Source organism: Oncorhynchus tshawytscha, linkage group LG01, assembly GCF_018296145.1.
Source record: "Oncorhynchus tshawytscha isolate Ot180627B linkage group LG01, Otsh_v2.0, whole genome shotgun sequence".
NCBI classification, from domain to species: Eukaryota; Metazoa; Chordata; class Actinopteri; order Salmoniformes; family Salmonidae; genus Oncorhynchus; species Oncorhynchus tshawytscha.
The window spans coordinates 27585421-27606457 of NC_056429.1; the positions used below are offsets into that span (position 1 = coordinate 27585421).

At 42.1% G+C, this 21037-nt stretch overlaps 1 protein-coding gene across 1 annotated transcript; it reads right to left on the reverse strand.

The window, feature by feature from the left end:
- Positions 1 to 9655: 9655 nt before the first annotated feature.
- prdx6 (peroxiredoxin 6) lies at positions 9656 to 15132 on the reverse strand. The gene is made up of 5 exons (XM_024417935.2): positions 14974 to 15132; positions 12127 to 12283; positions 10499 to 10645; positions 10240 to 10386; positions 9656 to 10073 (listed from the first exon to the last, which is right to left on the reverse strand). Exons 1-5 carry the CDS (start codon positions 15063 to 15065, stop codon positions 9948 to 9950), a joined length of 669 nt encoding a protein of 222 aa, XP_024273703.1. The 5' UTR covers positions 15066 to 15132; the 3' UTR covers positions 9656 to 9947.
- Between the last annotated feature and the right edge of the window lie 5905 nt (positions 15133 to 21037).

Genomic DNA, 21037 nt, shown 5'->3' on the forward strand with positions numbered 1-21037 from the left:
GTATGTTTCATTGCATGTACTTCCTCAACTTTGTTTCCTTGAATTGTTTTACTGTTCTCACGTGACAACTCAGCAGCTCTCCATATCTGCATACATGTGTCTAATAGCAGTCTCTTTCTAAGATGGGAGTTGCATGTGCCATAAATAATTCTTTAATATCACTGAAATGGCATGTACTGGCTAGGACTAAGATCTGTCCCACATTCATCAATACCTTCATCAGTTTCTTGATTTCTTACAAAGAAACGATACCTCTCAACAATCTCATTCAACCTTGGGTTGCTATGCGCGTCAAATGCCTCAATAAGCTCCTTGCCAACGTTGAACACATCAGTATCTCACACATCTCCCTACATCTCTCCAATGTGATAGTAGAAAAGTTTCACTTTCACGATCTCTTTCACGTCTGCTAGTGTAAGAGCCAGGTAGTGTAAACTCCTCTTTGCACGATTTCCAACTCTTCGCCAGGTTGTTTGTGTCCAAGCATAATGTCAATGGTGGTTTTAATTCAAGTGCACTCTCCATCTTGCAATGTGGTTTCTCTCTGCCGTAAGCTGCTTCGGTGGGTTTCTTCCAAGCTAGCTACATAGCTTACTGTTGGCAAGCCACTTGGCAAGCCACTTCCAAGCTAGCTACATAGCTTACTGTTGGCAAGCCACTTCCAAGCTAGCTACATAGCTTACTGTTGGCAAGACACTTCCAAGCTAGCTACATAGCTTACTGTTGGCAAGCCACTTTCAAGTTTGCTACTCACAGTCTCCCGATGGCAAAAGACAGCATTTCAGCTGCTTAAGTTTTATTTATTAACAGTCAACATTAGGAACGAGTGTTGCACACATTAGTGTCCCCACTGCAAAATATTGTTGTTACATAAAGAACCCTTTCATTGTTTGTATTTATCACCACCGAATGTTTTGAGATACCGAACAATAATACACTAGCGGCACCCATTCAGTTGATATCAATAGAAGGAGCACCAACTCGCTAGCCTGGATTTTGAATCATGCACGGAGATAATAGACTTCATTGGCTAGCTAGCTAGTTTTTTTTTTCCAATTCAAGTTCTCATCTGTTGATGCACCATATGAAATGTAAAGTGTGTTTGCTCAAATAAACAATGTTACTGTTTCCTTGTGTAACATTTGTGAGTAGTTTTACTTGTGTAACATTAATGTCAATGATGACAATAACACAAGTTAGCTAGCAAGTCTAGCTAGTTAACGTTACTTGGCTAGCTAGCTTGCTAACATTAGCTAAACTCGAACTTGGCTGTTGCTAGCTGCTACAGTGTCTTCAGAAAGTATTCACACCCTTTGACTTTTTCCATATTTTGTTGTGTTACAGCCTGAATTTTAAATATATTTAATTTAGTTATTTTGGCACTGGCCTATACACAACCATAATTGGCACTGGCCTTTATACCCCATAATGTCAAGGTGGAATGCTGTTTTTAGAAATGTTTAAAAATGTATTACAAATGACAGCTGAAATGTCTTCAGTCAATAAGTATTCCAGTCTTTTGCTATGGCAAGCCTAAATTAGTTCAGGAGTAAAAATGTACTAAACAAGTCACATAATAAGTTGCATGGACTCACTCTGTGTGCAATAATAGTGTGTATTATGATTTTGAATGAGTACCTCATCTCTGTACCCCACGTATACAATTATCTGTAAGGTCCCTTCGGCAAGGGGTGTGAACTTCAAACACAGATTCAACCTCAAAGACCAGTTAGGTTTACCCATCTATTGGTAGATGGATAAAAAATAAAAAAGCAGAGATTGAATATCCCTTTGAGCATGGTGAAGTTATTAATTACACTTTGAATAGTGTATCAAAACACCCAGTCACTACAAAGATGCAGGTGTCCTTCCTAACTCAGTTGCCGGAGAGGAAAGAAATCTCTCAGGGATTCCACCATGAGGCCAATAGTGACTTTAAACCAGTTACATAGTTTAATGGCTGTGATAGGAGAGCATTGAGGATGGATCAACAACATTGTAGTTACTCCACAATACTAACCTTATTGACAGAGTAAACAGAAGGAAGCCTGTACAGAATAAAAATATTCCAAAACATGCATCCTGTTTGCAACAAGGCACTAAGGCACAAGATACTGCAAAAAAAAACATGGCAAAGCAATTGACTTTTTGTCCTGAATACAAAGTGTTGTGTGGTATTGGACTTGTCCCTAACATATTACGGAGTACCACTCTCCATATTTTCAAGCATAGTGGTGATTGCATCATGTTATCATGTTTCAGCAGACCAAAGAATCTTGTTTCTCATGGTATGAGAGTCCTTTAGGTGCCTTTTGGCAAACTTCAAGCGGGCTGCCATGTGCCTTTTACTGAGGAGTGGCTTCCGTCTGGCCACTCTAACATAAAGGCCTGATTGGTGGAGTGTTGCAGAGGTGGTTGTCCTTCTGGAAGATTCTCCCATCTCCACAGAGGAACTCTGGAGCTCTGTCAGAGTGACCATCGGGTTCCCCCGATTGCTCAGTCTGGCCGGGCGGCCAGCTCTAGGAAGAGTCTTGGTGGTTCCAAACTTCTTTGTCCACTGTGGTTCTTGGGGACCTTCAATGCTGCAGAAATGTTTTGGTACCCTTCCCCTGATCTGTGCCTCGACATAACCCTGTCTCAGAGCTCTACGGATAATTCCTTCAAACTCATGGCTTGGTTTTTTACTCTGACGTGCACTGTCAACTGTGTGACCTTATATAGACAGGTGTGTGCCTTTCCAAATCATGGCCAATCAATTGAGTTTACCACAGGTGGACTCCAATCAAGTTGTAGAAACATCTCAAAGATGATCAATGGAAACAGGATGCATCTGACCTTAATTTCGAGTCTCATAGCAAAAGGTTTGAATGCTTATGTAAATAAGGTATTTCTGTTGTTGTTGTTTTTTTACATTTGCATAATATTCTAACAACCTGTTTTCGCTTTGTCATTATTGGGTATTGTGTAGATTGATGAGTAAAACAAATAATGTATTCAATTTTAGAATAATGCTGTAACGTAACAAAATGTGGAAAAGGGGAAGGGGTCTGAATACTTTACGAATGCACTGTGTATACTTTCATATCATTCTATGCTGCAACTGCACTGTACTTATTCCACTCACTATGCACACGGGTAAACAATGTCCATAGCCATACTATATATTCTAATTTATTATTTACATTTCCATCTTATTTTACTGTATCTGCATGCCTCTTGTACTTGATTTAGTTTGTTATATATTTACAAAGTCACTTATTTGATCTCTTTCCTATGTTACTTATTTGATTACTATGTCATTTTTGTCGCCGTTTCATTGTGTGAGAAGCCTGCAAGTACTTGACAATAAGATGTGACTTGATTGGTCTTCACCAGTGGATCCAGGTAACCAGGACTGGTCCTCGTTATCTGATATATTTTGCACACATAATCATTTACAGTACTTTTCCACAAAACTCAAAAAAACTTTTGTCGGCGTACACATCTCAGAGGAGCTGAAAGGGTAAAACCACACAGAAACCATGATGAAGAAGGCATGACAGCAACGCTTCAACTGAAGAAATTCGGCCTGTCCCAGAGGGCCCTCACAGTGTTCTACAGGAGCACCATCGAGAGCATACTGTCGGGCTGCATCACAGCCTGGTACGTCAACTCCACGGCCGCTGACCGATTTTTTTTAGACCTACCTACATTGTATTTTATTTTCCATTTGGTCCAGTTGGTTTCATATTGCCAAATGTCCAATAAAATAAAATGCCTAAAGAAATCCACGTGTTTACGCAAGTCATTTATTTACTGGAGAAAAATGCTCATGTTAAATCCATCTATGACTTTCAAGAAGCATAACTTGTGTGTGACAAACGTTATATTACTTTCATTTAAATGTGGTTTTTCAACAACATGCAGCAGGAAGCCACGCAATAGCCCCTCCAAATCCAACGTGAATAGGCTTGATAAGACTATAGCCCCATCTCCTCTAATCTGCATCAGATGTGCTCATACTTTGGGTGTATAAAACATGAAGAACACCTGCTTTTACCATGACATAGTCTAACCAGGTGAATCCAGGTGAAAGTTCTGATCCCTTATTGATGTCACTTGTTAAATCTACATCAATCAGTGTAGAAGAAGGGGAGAAGACAGGTTAAAGAAAGATTTGTAAGCCTTGATACAATTGAGACATGGATGTGTGCCATTCAGAGGGTGAATGGGCAAGACAAAATATTTAAGTGCCTTTGAACGGGGTATGGTAGTAGGTGCACCGGTGTGTCAAGAACTGCAACACGGCTGGGATTTTCACAATCTACAGTTTCCCATGTGTATCAAGAATGGTCCACCACCCAAAGGACATCCAGCCAACTAGACACAGCTGAGACAGGCATTGGAGTCAACATGGGGCAGTATCCCTGTGGAACGCTTCGACATCTTGTAGAGTCCATGCCCCGACGAATAAAAAGGGGGGGGCAACTCAAGATTAGGAAGGTGTTCTTAATGTTTTGTACACTCAGTGTAAATATGCTGCTACTGACAGAATGTTTCACAGTTATCAAGTTATGGTAGGCTACTGCATTTCACCAATAATAGGCCTGCAGCGCCTTTGGTTCTTTTTCTCTGTTTGTTCCGGACTGCTTTCACACCAGACCATGATATGAGTGGAATCGGACCACCCTTTCTGAATGAACCAAGGTGCGCTGTTTAGTGAGCTCCATGTGCAGATAGAGTGTTCACACCAGTCCAAACAAACCGAACTAAGGTGGTAAACGCACCAGAGTTTGGAAAATACTATTTTGATTCGGTGAAAGCCACCTTAGTGTAAGAGCCAAGAAAGCCATGCTGGTTTCAGTACCGACTAAAATGTCTTTATGGTTTGGAACTGGAGCCAAAACCCCAAACAGTTACCATAGCAAGAAATATACATTATATCCTCTCTGTCTGTCTCTCTATCTATCTGTCTATACAATATGTATATTAATGCATATGTGTAGGCTATGTCTGTATGCCAGACATGGTGGTCTCCCTCTCTCCTTCCAGAAAGTGCTCCACGAGGGCACTCTGCTCTGTGGCCTGTCTGAGCCTTACTACCTTGTGTTTTATGTATCCTTTTAATGACAAATTCCTCGTTATTATGATCAGACAGCAGGGCACACACACACACACACACACAGTGACAGCTATTTGCGTTGTGGCTGTGATATAGTCCTGGACATTAGTGCTGGCTGGTGTTTTAAAGTCCAGACACCCTTAGACATTACTCAGGTGATACGCCACTACTGATTATGTACGTGTCCCGGTTATGTGTGTGTGTGTGGGGGTGTAGGAGTGAGGGAGAGAGAGTGAATAATAGCACTTACATTGACATTTATCACAGGGTTCATACAGCTAACTAAATGACCATCAGCCATTGCATTTTCTAAGAGTACTACAGTGTGTCTACAATGGCCTTCTGTCTGCAAGCTGCTTGGATGAAGTTGATTTTAAAAAGAAAGAAGATTAAGGAGTGGTAGGCAGAGAAAAAAACTGATTGAACGTGTATGTTTCTGTAGTACGAGAGAGCAGAGTGGAGGTAGAGGGAGGTGGAGGCAGATAAGAGTGGTAAGAGTGAGATGGGGGAGGGAGAAAGGGGTGAGAGTGCCAGGCAATCAGGAAGGGAGAGAGAGAGTCTGGAAAGCATCAGAGCAGTGTGTGTGTGTGTGTGTGTGTTTTCCCTCCATGGTCTATGGCTTGCTAACCTGTGGGTCACTGGCAGCTTCAGGTGATGGAGCAACAAGCTCTCAAAGTCTCACTGCAGAATTAGATGTTCATCCACATTCTCCAAACACCACATTTTGAAGTTGCTTCAAACGTCAACTTTTGAAGCGTTTTTGTTGCTCCTGCTGCTCTGTATCGTTCCATTTCTCCAAACGTTAAACTTCGAAGTTAAGGGTTAAGTTTAGGCACTCATTCCAAATGGTTACGGTAAGGGCACGATTTAGGATAGGGTTAAACTACTGAAGTCAATTTCTGGCACAACATGGGAATAACATTCTCCTACACACACATACATGCACAAATCCGCACGCACGCACGCACGCACGCACACACACACACACACAGTGCTCCCCCAGCCAGAACTTCTGCACTTTGTCCTTTGTTCCCACGTTTGAGCCGCAGCTGAGATTGTAGTAAACACACTTTCACTCACTCACTCACACTCACTCACTCACACTCACACCACGCTTGATGATTGAGTAACAATAACACAGAGAATACACTGGAAATATACTTTGTTGTGACAATCAGCATTGGATATGGATCAGGTGTGCGAGTGTGTTACTAGCAGCTGCTGGTGGTGTATTAGTTGTCCAGTGTGACATGCCCAGGAGAAGGGCTATATTACACACACATCTGCTGCTGTTGATTGGGGTGGTGTTGTTGGGGCTGGGAATGTGGGTCTTGCAGCTCCACTGCTGTGTGTGAGTGTACCTGCTCAGTGACATAAATTAACTGCTATGATCTAAACTTCATTCATCTCATTAAAGGGAAGATTGTTCCATAACTTCTTGTTGGACGACCTTTCACTTGAACCTTGGGATGTACCATTGACTGTTGCCTCAGTCAATCAGCTGTAGCAGCATTGCCATCTAGAGGATACACCATGTAAGGACTAGTTTACTGTCCATACCCCAGCACAGATCAATTTGACTTTGGTCATACAAATACAGTCAACTCCATGCATCTACTGGTACTTGGGACTATTGTAACCGTGTGCACTAAACCAGAGCATACAGTTATCAAGAGTACCAGAGGAATGTATTGCGTGTCAAATGTGTGGGTATAAGACAAGAGGTTAGTGGGGTAGAACTGTGGAAGAATGCCGTGCTCTCTGATTCGCAGTGTCCTGGAAACAGAATGGGTCAGGGGCGTAGTCTAAATCTTCAAAGAAACATTCCAGACACATTCTTAACTCACACAGTCTATCTTTCTTCACATAAAGGGAATCCCCTCTTTGTCCTTGGTAGCAGGCGTCCTCTGTGTGTGCGTACGTGGGTGTGAGTGTGTTCATACCTTGAGGTCCTTTACAGTGGTATATGATCCCCAGCTATGTGGGTTGAATACCTGTTAGGTAACGCACACCATGGTCTAGTTAAAACACTTGATCCGGTTCACATGTCAATTATTAACTAGAGTTCCTCTCAAGCAGCACTGAAAGCTAGTTCCCCCGTCCCAGTCCAAGTATATTCCCAGGAAACAAAGCAAAACCATTGAGTTCTAAACTATGTTTTTATTACAATTACAATTTTACATCTCAAACTAAATCCAAGACAAACTCTAGTGTACTGTAGCCATCTATGGGAGATTCTCAATTGGTTTGCTCAACTCCTCCGTTCTACCCTCGCCTCCTTTTGAAAAATGTCAATGGTAACCGAGAAGGAGGGGAAAGAAAATATAGAAACAAATGCACTTGTTTGAATTGAGACTCCTTCACTCATGTGGCATCATGCAAATTGTGTTTACAAGGGTGGACTCCCATATTACATGTGTAGTTGTACAAATACATTTAGCTAGTTGTGCTAGACATTTTATAGATAAAGGGATAAGTAGCATATCCCTTTTATATATGTGCATACTTTTCTCCCCCAAGTAAACAACAGCCGATTCAAAGAGGATGAGGCATATGTCAAAACTGTTCTGCAATGGACTCTGGGCATTTGCTTCCTCAGTGGGAGGAGGTAGGGACACACCTGCGTTCGCCTACTTACTAATTGATACTCTCCTTGGCCACTCGACCACTTATCTGCTTCCAGGTCAAGGAGGAGAGTATGGAGGAGTCAAAGAGAGGATGGTTCCCCAAAAGAGAATCTCCCCATGGCGCTGAAGTCCTCGTTTACATTACCGTGGATGTACTGCCATCTGTTGGTAAAATAGAGTAAAGCATTGGAGGGTTTCAGCACAGTGTCTGTCAACAACAGCTCTTCAGCAATGTTTCTTACCTTTTGGGGTGCTTGAAACCACCTAAACCTTCTGGGGCCACATCAAAATTGCGTAGAAGGCGCAACTAAACAAAGCTACCAAAAACTCAGACTGAAATAGAGGTGCAAGTGTCAGAGATTGAGTACAGCCAAAAGGTTTTATTTGGCTCGCTCAGTTGTAGCTACAAAGAGAGGACCATTAGGACAATGAAGTTACTTTAGCAATGGCAAATATATTTCACCGGAGTAGACAACACTCACCATTAAGCCGTCCATCCTCAACAGCTCCCAACATTGCTGTTCTGCAGAATGAACTAGTCATGTGTTCCACCTAACCATTGCCACTACATTCAGTAGCGTCTTTTGCTCATCACATAACCTGCACATAAAGAGTGGAAGCCTTTTCTGTTCACATAATTGAAATGGTTTTGGGATGGTGATTGTATGTCGATGTGGGGTCCGTCTATTGATCCGTTCGTATTTGGGAACCCATTGATGGCATAATGGCGAATAAATCCCTCTTGACTTCAACTTGTTGTGCAATGGTGCGTTACTGTTCGTTTTACTGATGATTGCATCCAAAACATTGGCTCATCGAGGGCTGTGAGATGCCGATAGGCACTTTTCAGCAGGAGCTTGCCTATTGTCAAATACCCGAGGGTGGATAGACATTTTAGCAGACGCTCTTATCCAGAGCGATTTACAGTAGTGTGTGTACATTTTCAATTTTGTTTGTACTGGTCCCCCGTGGGAATATAACTCAACCCTGGCCTTGCAAGTGCCGTGCTCTACCACTTTACCAACTGAGCCGCGCGGGATAGCACTTAGATGTGCAACGGAATGGCATAAGTTTGCCTTTTGAAAGTAGGTCTTAAATCCTCGCAAAAATCCTATAAGGTCGTTTTTGGAAATTATATCTGATGCTTTCTGCAGATAAAGCCACATCGGTCTCAAAAAAAACACGCTCTCTGCGAAATGTAACGTGTGCCAAATCAGAGCAATCGCTCATTCTCAGTCTAAAGTATTTCAACATTGGTAAAACTTTCACACGTACCTCTCATTTAACAAATTACTGTACTTTATACGGATTATTGTTAAATGCAATGTGGTCGAATTATATAGCATGTCAAGATGTATGAATTCACAATGGATATTGATAAATGATTTTGAAGTATTACTCAATGCTATGCTTGACAAGTAGTTCCCTTATTCCACCACTTGGAACTGTGCATATGCACGATGGCCATGCATACATTTATGCACACTTAAGCAAACATTCATATTGGTAAATCTCACAACTTGGGTGGAAATTATCCCATTGATGGTTTATGCACAGACTTGTTTTCTTACATTTGATAAATTAGGCCCCTTGGCTTTTGGGACTCAAGTACTAAACCAAAACACTGTCCATTATTCTAAGGCCTCAGCTTTTATCTGATGCACAGAATCCTTACAGGAAGCAATTACCTCCAGTTTGTATACTGGTCAAACAGATGTTTCTTTCCTTCCGTGAGGTCAACACTGATCTGTAGATTAGATGTGATCGGTGCAAGTTTTTTTTAAACTCAAAATAATTCAATTGAAAGCAAAGTTAACATTCAGTTACTGGAAGGAAGGATGCATTTTCTAAGTATTGAAGCAGAACTAATTTTATATATATATATATATAAATAATCATAACCACCAACAAAAAACACCCCCCACAGTGGTCTTCCAAAAGTGTGTTTATTGGGGTAGTAACACTGTACAATGCTAAGTTCATGTCAAAGCCTTGCTCCTCAGAAGACATTACTATGAATGGATTAATGGATGCTTACTGAATATGTAAGTTGTGAGATACTTTAATTAGTGCATCAAAACCTACAAGACTCTTGAAGGGATGATTGGTTACGCTATAAGTCCTCTAACGATAGAACTACTATGTGCTGATACTTTGGCAGTGGGCCTATCTGGGCTTTGGGTTGTGTCCGGGACGACTTTGTGTGCCCCCCCCGAGGCTCAGGGCTGTGTGTAACGGAGGTATTTCTTTCCAGAAGGCAGCTCTTTGGTGGTGACGCCATTGGGGAAAAGTTCAGCAGCCTCTGCATCAGAGAGGGAGGGAATAACCATACACTTCTCACCAGGCTGAGAGAGTGAGGGAGAGAAAGAGAAAAATATGAAGTAAAAAAACAATATGGTACATAGTCTCCACTCTCTCCAAAATCTAAGTTAGTCAGACGTTTTCAAGTGGTCTAATATCAAGATGTGACCAACTTTCAATCAACAGGTGTGTGTGTGTGTGTGTGTGTACCTTCCAGTCGACAGGTGTGGCCACCTTCTTGAGAGCGGTGAGCTGCAGAGAGTCGATGACACGGAGCAGCTCGTCAAAGTTCCTTCCAGTGGTGGCAGGGTACAAGATTGAAAGCTTCATCTTCTTATCTGGACCAATCACAAACACCTGGGGGAGGGACCGAAGGAGAGGGGTCTTAAACACCAATTTGATCTTCATTTTCTACAGCACAAATTTTGCAGTTTACATCTCCTGGATGTGTCTGTGACCTCATACTCACACAGCGTGCAGTGAGGGGAATGCCATCCTTGTCAAGCTCATCAGGGTCCAGCATGCCCAGCTGAACTGAAAGCTCCCTCTTATCATCAGCGATGATGGGGAAGGGCAGGGGAGAGTCCGCACCATCACTGTTAAACGCCATCACATCCTACAGACCGAGGGAGAGAGGTCAGGGGTCAGTGATGATCAGGGCAGGGGGCCATGTCACCTTTACTGGCTGTGATTTTCAACAGTGACGCCTTTAGCCTTCACAACTGATATTAGAGTAAACGTGTCCTTGCTTTGCTCAGTAACTCACTCTCCTGTTTTCATGATGTGAACTACAAACAGCAGAATCAGTGACTGTATGTAGTATAATATACAGCAATGAGAACTATAATCTGTAAAGAACCTGACCCTGTGACGACCACGGACTCTGATCTGAGTGGCTCAGATCAGGTCTTTCACAGACAACAGTCAGGGTGACTGGGCTAGAGCAGGTTGTGGCCAGAGTGAATATTATTGTAAAAAGGGGCCATTAGTCTGGGTAGTTATATGTCTGTTATAAAGAAATGTTAAAATGGTAGAGATAGTTGGTGTTCACAGCAGCAGTGTTAATCTTGTGGAAAGATTCTGTGTGTAAACAGAGAGAATCTGTTGGGACTGAATGGATGCGCAAAATAAGAGCAGCAGCAGTTCCGGTATTTGGGTTTTTCGTCAGTGGTTATTTGGACAGATTTCGCAGGTTTTAGCATCTTTCAAATTCCGGAAGGGGAGGGTACATTCGGCCCGTACCTTGCAAAGAGCGAAGGTGGAGCTCCTCATTCCAGTTCCACTCCTTTTTCTAGCATTTCTTGATCTCTTCTCTTAACGTGGATGGACCCAGAACTTAAATCGAGCAGCTGACCAATTATGTGAGACTTTAGTTCTGGGTTAACCGAGATTACAGAAGTATAGACAGCAGTGTAATGGCTGGTGTGGTTAATCAAAAACTGGACATCAGACAAAACTAATACGCCTCACTGTGGGAAGGAAGGCTGCCATTAGTCACACAGGTTCAGACAGAGGTGGGTGTGTGTGTGTGTATATATAAGGGGGTCGGATTAATTTGTTCAGTGAACTTCAGAGATTAACTTTTCATCCCAAACAACTTGTTGAGAACTTGAGGGGGGTGGTGCTTCTGTAACCTAGCAATCAAGCCATTTGTCCAATCACTAATGCTCCAGTGTAAGACTTGAGAATTTGGCAGTCCAGAGGAACTTGTTCCCCTGTTGGACCCAAGAGAGGCCTTTAAGGGAGGTAAAACATTCAGTACTTGCAGATAGAAATGTAATAAAAAGCTAACACTATTCCCTGTTATACTTCACAGACAAACATATGTTCTACACAATATATTTCTGTAGAGAAATGACCATCTGTGAATGGAGTTGAGATGGAGTGTAACAGCTGTGCAGGCTAAAGCAGTCTCAGGGGGATTACATGGGGTATGTGTATGCGTGCAATATTGATTTAGACATGGCTGACAGCGTTCAGATATGGTAGTAAACCTGTGTGAGAGGCTGTCCATATGGTAGTTATGCAATGTATGGGAATGTGCTCTCTACATTTGAACCACATAGGCAATGGATGCAGAGAGAGGGGTAGACAGACCTTGCTCCAGGCGAGGTGGTCGGCCACGCTGTCGATGGACAGCGCGATCATCTTGACGTTGCGTTTCTTGAACTCATTGCTGATCTTGGCAGCACAGGCCAGCTCTGTGGTACATACTGGAGTAAAGTCCCGAGGGTGGGAGAACAGGATTCCCCACCTGGAGGAGAGGAGAGAGGGAGGAGAGTAAGTCTCTGCTGAGGAAAACAGACTAGACAAGTGTGAGTTTTATTTAATCAGTTAACCTTTACTAAATGAGAGGCAGTGTCACCATCTGACTATGTGAGGGAAGGTGGAAGGAAAGACTGAAAAACATGTGACTAGTCTCTGGAATGTGTGGTTCACCAATGATGCAACAATGTATGGTAGAGAGTGTGAAGAAAAGAACAGGAAAACTAGAGGTTCTGTTAACGGATGCTTTGTAGAACCACACCTTTTTAGTGTCATAGTACATCCGAATAATAGAGACGTGGTCCTGGAATACAAACTCTCCTCCTTTCCCCCACCACTCATTGTGTCAGACTGGGACAGTATGGAGGTTCGCATTTTTTTTCAAAGAAGAGCAACAAGTGTTCTTCTGTAGGACAATACAGTTATTGTGAATGGTTTTTACTGAAGTACCACAATCATTTGCACATCATTCTGTATTATGGCAATAGTTTAAGAAAATGTATTAAAACCGTTGCACTAGAAACAGAGCTGTGGCAACCACCAGTGTTTGAGTGGGGGACTGTTAGGGTGTTGCAATAACAGAATAATCTCTGGCTAATCTGTACAGAGTGCCAAAATATCAAAATGAGTCTTTTAGCTACAGAGTAAAGGAAATAGCTACCCTAACAAAACACAGTAAACCAGTTTATCTTGAGACTTGTAATAGTTTCAAGTTATATTCTTCCCTCTACCACTCCTCATCCCTCCATATTGGACCACAGCAATGGCAGTAGAAAAACTAAAATCATTTGCTCTGTTCGGTAGAAACTTAAATCCCCTAGAGGGGGAAGTTGAACTTGTCTCTAGTTCTGCACGATCATTTAAAACTGCGGCAGGAAATGCTCTAGTCCCCCCTCTGGCTGCACCACACACACACATGGCTTTGCAAAGCAAAAGTTATGCAATATAATAATTTGTGTGTGTGAGAAAGAGCACCCCCCCCAATCTACCATGTTGGAGGGCCTTCCCCTGTGCCAACAGTTATCCCTACCACTTTATATTCTATTATTTGACTATAGCCATGAATACTGGAGTAAAAGCATGGCCCATGTTAATGATTGAGCTATAAAAACACTGGAATACATTAGGTATAATTCTGCTTTGTTAGGTTAACTTTTGTTAGCACTGCTCCTCCACTTTGGAAGAGTTTGTTGGATCATGCTTATGCAACAGCCAAACCTTTGACCAAGCCAACTGTTTGTCTGGATGTGCGCATGAGTGAGATGTACACTACAGTTCAAACGTTTGGAGTCACTTAGAAATATCCTTGTTTTTGAAAGAAAAACTTTTTATTTTTAAAATCAGAAATACAGTGTAGACATTGATAATGACTATTGTACCTAGAAAATGCTGATTTTTTAAAATAGAATATCTTCATAGGCCCATTATCAGCAACCATCACTCCTGTGTTCCAATGGCATGCTGTGTTAGCTAATCCAAGTTGATCACTTTAAAAGGCTAATTGATCATTAGAAAACCTTTTTGCAATTATGTTAGCACAGCTGAAAACTGTTCTGATTAACGAAGCAATAAAACTGGCCGCCTTTAGACTAGCTGAGTATCTGGAGCATCAGCATGTGGGTTCGATTACAGGTTCAAAATGGCCAGAAACAAAAGACTTTTCTTCTGAAACTCTGTTTATTCTTTTTCTGAGAAATGAAGGCTATTCCATGCAAGAAATGTCCAAGAAACTGAAGATCTCGTACAATGCTGTGTACTACTCCCTTCACAGAACAGCTCAAACTGCCTCTAACCAGAATAGAAAGAGGAGTGGGAGGCCCTGGTGCACAACTGAGCAAGGACAAGTACATTAGTGTCTAGTTTGAGAAACAGACACCTCACAAGTCCTCAACTTGCAGCTTCATTAAATAGTACCCGCAACACACCGGTCTCAACGTCAATAGTGAAGAGGCGACTCCGGGATGCTGGCCTTCTAGGCAGAGTTACTCTGTTCAGTGTGTGTTCTTTTGCCCATCTTAATCTTTTCTGTTTATTGGCCAGTCTGAGATATCCCTTTTTCTTTGCAACTGCCTAGAAGACCAGCATCCCAGAGTCCCCTCTTCAATGTTCACGTGATATGTCATTTGTACTTGAAATAAAATAAAAAATAAGAATGTATTATTTTTTGGTAGATTTTACAATACTAAACATTGCTATCTGGAAACCTGGGCAAGGTCAAGAGTGTATATGTTAAACAGGAAGGATTTATATACAAACCAAATGTGTCTGAAATAGTGTTTGAATGTGGATTTTGGACAACATATTTTGTAACAAACCGTTGTTTAAAAACCCACGATGCCCGCGTGAAGCCTCGCCTACCGTAGATGTTCGAATTATTAAGATCTGATGTGGGATCAGATCTTCGCTTTTTGTATGAAACTGGTCCTGGACCGGTGCTTAGCGACTATAATTACCATCATGTTATGACACTTGTGTCTTCAATGTATGACTAATTTCACGCTGAGCTCGTGGCAATGAACATTCAACCAAGTCTGTTATTGTCTGTACATTAAAATGTTACACAAATTCACCATCAGTAAATTAGGCTACTGTTTGCAATTGAGTACGCTGATGCAGTGCAGATACAAAGTAATAGCAGATGATCACACCGACTTTTTAGCCTACAAAAGTAGCACTTACGAGTTTCCTAAAAAGTCATGGAATTTGATCTTGCCGATCGTTGTCTCAGCTTCGAAGTTAGGGAACACGTCTCCTAGCAGTATCCCAGGCATGGTTCTCTTTCCAGGGCAAGGTGACGAGTATTTTTTTTCTTCTTCTTCGGTGGAGTTTCACAGCGGGTTGCATCCAATATTTATAGTGCATTACCGCCAACAACTGTACAGGGGTAAACTAGGAAACGTATGCAAACTAAACCAGGCTAGGCAGAAGCCAAGCAGGTACTAGCGATATCCTATTGGCCCTTTCTATCATATATCTACAGTTTCCGTTAGGGAACGTCTACTCTGTGATGTGCGCCTTTGCACTCCTTCTAAACAACGGGATTAAAAAAAAAAACTTTGCCAAAGGGTAAAGTCTACAAAACTTAGCCCACTATGTTTATAACATATTGTAGTTTTAGGAATATAAAACAGTATCTAGATCAAATGTTTAATAGATGAGAAAATATGTAGAATATCGGCCAACATCTCTTTCCGTCTTCCACCACTGGCGGCCACTGGGCTTCCATATTTGGTAACGAGTTGAAACGGCAAGCGGATGTTTCACATTTGTACATCCGGTGAAATTTCTGTCTCATCTGTGGCACAAGACTGCATTCAAAACAAATCTCCCCTAAATCCCATTTTCCCATTACATGGTGGAGCGCTTGAGCCTTTTATTTTTATTTTTGTTCCAGCTTCAAAAGGGGAATTTATTTGGCTTACACACCACCATGAATGAATGGACAACAGGGGAGGGGTCAACGTTTCATACCTAAAATCATCCCCACCTATCGAGGCACAGGTGACAAGTGTAAAGTTTACTATTTATTTTCCCAAATTCATTTTTATATAGTTACATTTTATTAAGATTAGGCTAATAGCCCTAGTATAAAATGTATTGCAAACTTAGCCTATTATTGGCTCTGATTACATAGTATAGGAAAAACCAACATCTGGCTGTAAGTTTTGTTCATAATAAGGCCCACACACATTTACAATGCAGTAAAACTTCAAATTTACGCAGTCTCAAATAGCCACCTGTCCCTTTTAATAGCCGGCAACAGCACACATTCTAGCAAATAAAACTGTTTCAAATGAACACAGGGTCTAAATGAATTGTTTACGAGGTTACCATCAATGACCATGAATTGTTTATGACGTTTAATGTTTTCTTCCTTGCATTAAATAATTCAGTAATGACTGGAAAAAATGATGTCTATCATCCATTTTTTAGCGCCAGTAAGAAACTGCCAACTAGCAATTGACTGCTAACAGCTGAGATCTGCGAGCTAACTGGCAAGCACAAAAACAGTCAACAACTTCGGGAATACAGAGTACAGAACCCCAGAAATAATTTGATCGCTCTCTAATGGCAAAAGTAAGAACTGATAAAAATACACAGTCAAAGAGGAGAATAATTATTATTGCTGGAAGGGAACGCTGGACTTAACTAATTAAAGGGGAACAGCACCCTCTGATTTGGCTTCATTTTTGGGCTTGCTTGCTCCCATCGAGATAGATATAAGACTCATCGTTGTATCTGTGCCATTATGGGAGCATGGGCAGCGCCATTAAGGCAATCTCCATTTTGAAGTAGTCAATTTTCTTATTCACGATTGGCTTATCCCTCCTGATGATCTGTTTTTTTAATGTATTATTATTTCACCTTTATTTAACAAGGTAGGCCAGTTGAGAACAAGTTCTTAATTACAACTGCGACCTGGCCGAGATAAAGCAAAGCAGTGCGACACAAACAACAACACAGAGTTACACATGGAATAAACAAGCGTACAGTCAATAACACAATAGAAAATAAATAAATAAAAATAAGTCCATATACAGTGTGTGCAAATGGCGTTAGGAGGTAAGGCAATAAATAGGCCATAGTAGCGAAGTAATTACAATTTAGCAAATTAACACTGGAGTGATAGATGTGCAGATGATGGTGTGCAAGTAGAAATACTGGTGTGCAAAAGAGCAGAAAAGTACATTTAAAAAATATGGGGATGAGGTAGGTAGATTGGATGGGCTATTTACAGATGGGCTATGTACAGCTGCAGCTATTGGTTAGCTGCTCGGATAGCTGATGTTTAAAGTTAGTGAGAGAAATATGTATCCAACTTCAGCTATTTTTGCAATGCCTTCCAGTCATTGGCAGCAGCGAACTGGAAGGAAATGTCGCCAAAGGAGGTGTTGGACATGACTACAACAGGGTCACCAGGAGGGATCAGCCAATGAAGTTGAAAGACCCAGCCTGTTAACATTAAAATGGTGGAATCCCTCAATAGCGCTACCCATGCTAAATGGCCTTTTGGCCACTAGAGGCCTCTGTCATTCTCTATGCTTGCTCCTCAAGAAATGCTGGCTGCAATGACAGAAGCCAAACCTGAGTTGGCTTGGGAGTGTGGTTTTATGTGGGTGTTCCTTAGGTGTCCTTACCACCACCAAGATACACCCATCTATCAGAACCTTGCCCCTCCCACAATCAATCACAACAAACAAACCTCCTGCAGGTTGAGTTAAATAACTACAGGCAGATGTAAGGTGAGATGTCAGATGAAGCTTTGAATAGGTCAGTAGCCTACAGAGTAAAATAAGAATGCATTTGCTGAATTTATGTAGATCAAAAAAATAATAATAATGTTTTATTTGTCACGTGCTTCGTAAACAACAGGTGTAGACTAACAGTGAAATGCCCTTCAACAATGCAGAGAAAAATTACAGAAAAAGAATACACAAGGAACACAATGAGTTATAAGTAAAAATATATTCTAAACTAAGTGTTTTGATAACTTTCAAATGTAGGAACAAGTCCATGTACAATAAACAACCCTTTACATTATACCATAGAAGCAGTGTTCTGCTAATATAACAATGTGGTGAGGGTAGGTAATAAAATCTCCACCCCGCTGATCCTCAACACTGGGGCCCCAAAAGGGTGCGTTCTCAGCCCTCTCCTGTACTCCCTGTTCACCCATAACTGCATGGCCATGCACGCCTCCAACTCAATCATCAAGTTTGCAGATGACACTACAGTGGTAGGCTTGATTACCAACAACGACGAAACGGCCTACAGGGAGGAGGTGAGGGCCCTCGGAGTGTGGTGTCAGGAAAATGACCTCACACTCAATGTCAACAAAACAAAGGAGATGATCGTGGACTTCATGAAACAGCAGAGGGAGCACCCCCCTATCCACATCGACGGGACAGTAGTGGAGAAGGTGGGAAGTTAAGTTCTTTGGCGTACACATCCCGGACAAACTGAAATGGTCCACCCACACAGACAGCATGGTGAAGAAGGCGCAGCAGCGCCTCTTCAACCCCAGGAGGCTGAAGAAATTTGGCATGTCACCAGAAACACTCACAAACTTTTACAGCTGCACAATCGAGAGCATCCTGTCGGGCTGTATCACCGCCTGGTACGGCAACTGCTCTGCCAACAACCGCAAGACTCTCCAGAGGGTAGTGAGGTCTGCATAACGCATCACTGGGGGCAAACTACCTGCCCTCCAGGACACCTACACCACCCAATGTCACTGGAAGGCCAAAAAGATCATCAAGGACAACAACCACAGGCACTTTCTGTTCACCCCGCTCTCATAAATGTATCACTAGCCACTTTAAACAATGCAACTTTATATAATGTTTACATACCCTACATTACTCATCTCATATGTATATACTGTACTCTAGCATCTACTGAGTCTTGTTTTTGGCATTCAGCCATCACTCATTTATATATTTTTATGTACATATTCATTCCTTTACACTTGTGCATAAGGTAGTTCTGGTGAAATTGTTAGATTAGATTGCTCGTTAGATATTACTGCATGGTCGGAACTAGAAGCACAAGCATTTCGCTACACTCACATTAACATCTGCTAACCATGTGTATGTGACAAATAAAATGTTATTTTATTTGATGTGCACCTTTCATCTTTCATTGTTATTCCTAGCCGATACAGATACTGTGCCTATTGGCATTTTGTCTAGTGGTAGTAGGGCTACCTTCCCCATGTTCCCTGATCTTGGTGCAGAATACACAAGGTTTGCCCCATGCATGTTTCTGTGAACACATACACACATAGTCACTGTTCAACTACCTATGGCAGATAGGATTGGTAATATATGACACACAAACAGGCACAATGCTGAAGTTTAAACAGGTCAGATAAAACCTACTCAATTATGGTCTCCCCATCAAATGACTGAGGCTGCCGTCTGGCAAAAGCACCTCCTGTCCATCTGTAGAAATTGGCAGATTTCAGCAGTGACACATGGAATGAAAAGGGTGTTGCTATTACTGGACATTTGTGTTGTAATGTACTATTAGTAATCACCTCATTGTGAATGTGTTGAGTGGATGTGTTGAGTGCCAGGCCTCTCTGCATCTCATGTATCTGTGAACACATACACACCGTCATTGTTCTATTACCAATGGCAGTTAGGGATAAGTGATATCTGACACTAACATATACTATGTTGAAGTTTGAACAAGTCAGACTTAACTAATTCTGTTCTCTCCATGGACAACAGTTGGTGAACAGGCAAGAAAGAGGTGAGGATGAAGGCTCTTTGCCAGAGCCCCATTGATGAGCATGGATCAGCTCCTGGCCGCTCATCAAAGATACTGGTCTGTCACACATAAAGACACACACACAAAGCACTGATTACATTACCAATGGAGGTTATGATTAGCCTGGTGTAACCAACCTTATCACTGCGTTCACCTTTCTTTTTCACAAAAAGATATCATAAGATGTGAAGTGAAATAGAATGGTGAACACAGTGATCAGGTTGGTTCCACCAGAATAGGTTATGCCCTGGACATTATATGCATCTAAGAAGTAGAAAATAATGTCAGTTTACACAAATGTGATAACCCAATTGTGAAACAATTTATCAAAATAATGAAGTGTTTTACCTTCTGTATTTGTACAAATGATGAGCCTGTGAAAGCTGTTGCCGCTGACAAGTGAACGTTGCTGGCCGGATACTTGCCAACATGTACACTACATGACCTAAAGTGTGTGGACACCTGCTCGTCGAACATCGAATTCCAAAATCATGGGCATTATAATGGAGTTGGTTCCGCCTTTGCTGCAATTAACAGCCTCCACTCTTCTGGGAAGGCTTTCCACCAGATGTTGGAACATTTCTGCAGAGACTTGCTTCCATTCAGCCACAAGAGCATTAGTGAGGACGGGCACTGATGGGCGATTAGGCCTGGCTTGCAGTCGGTGTTCCAATTCATCCCAAGGTGTTTGATGGAGTTGAGGTCAGAGCTCTGTGCAGGCCAGTCAAGTTCTTCCACACTGATCTTGACAAACCATTTCTGTATGGACCTCACTTTGTGCACAGGGGGCATTGTTATGCTGAAACAGGAACGGGTCTTCCCCAAACTGTTGCCACAAAGTTGGAAGCACATAATTGTCTAGAATGTCATTGTATGCTCTAGCGCTAAGATTTCCCTTCACTGGAACTGAGGTAGTAGCCCGAACCATGAAAAACAGCCCCAGACCATTATTCCTCATCCACCAAACATTACAGTTGCCACTATGCAGTCGGGCAGGTAGCGTTCTCCTGGCATCCGCCAAGCCCAGATTCGCCCGTCGGTCTGCCAGATGGTGAGGTGTGATTCATCACTCCAGAGAACGCGTTTCCACTGCTCCAAAGTCCAACGGCAGAGCGCTTTACACTACTCCAGCCGACGTTTGGCATTGCGTATTGCTTTTGTGTGGCTGTTTGGCCATGCAAACCCATTTCATTAAGCTCCTGACGAACAGTTATTGTGATTTTTACGCACTACACGCTTTAGCACTCAGCGGTACCTTTCTGTGAGTTTGTGTGGCCTACCACTTCAGGGCTGAGCTGTTGTTGCTCCTAGATGTTTCCACTTCACAACAACAGCACTTACAGTTGACTGGAGCAGCTCTAACAGGGCAGGTTTTCATCAAGGAACACTGTACTTTGCTCCATTCATATTTCCCTCGGTCCTGAATAGTCTCCAAGTCCATGCCGCTCAAAAACATCCCCACAGCATG

Coding starts and splice junctions, on each gene's coding strand:
- prdx6 (XM_024417935.2), bottom strand. CDS start 15,065: ATGCCTGGGATACTGCTAGGAGACGTGTTCCCTAACTTCGAAGCTGAG. Junction 12,284..14,973: donor CATGACTTTTTAGGAAACTC/GTAAGTGCTACT, acceptor CCTCTCCTCCAG/GTGGGGAATCCTGTTCTCCC. Junction 10,646..12,126: donor ACCACCTCGCCTGGAGCAAG/GTCTGTCTACCC, acceptor CTCGGTCTGTAG/GATGTGATGGCGTTTAACAG.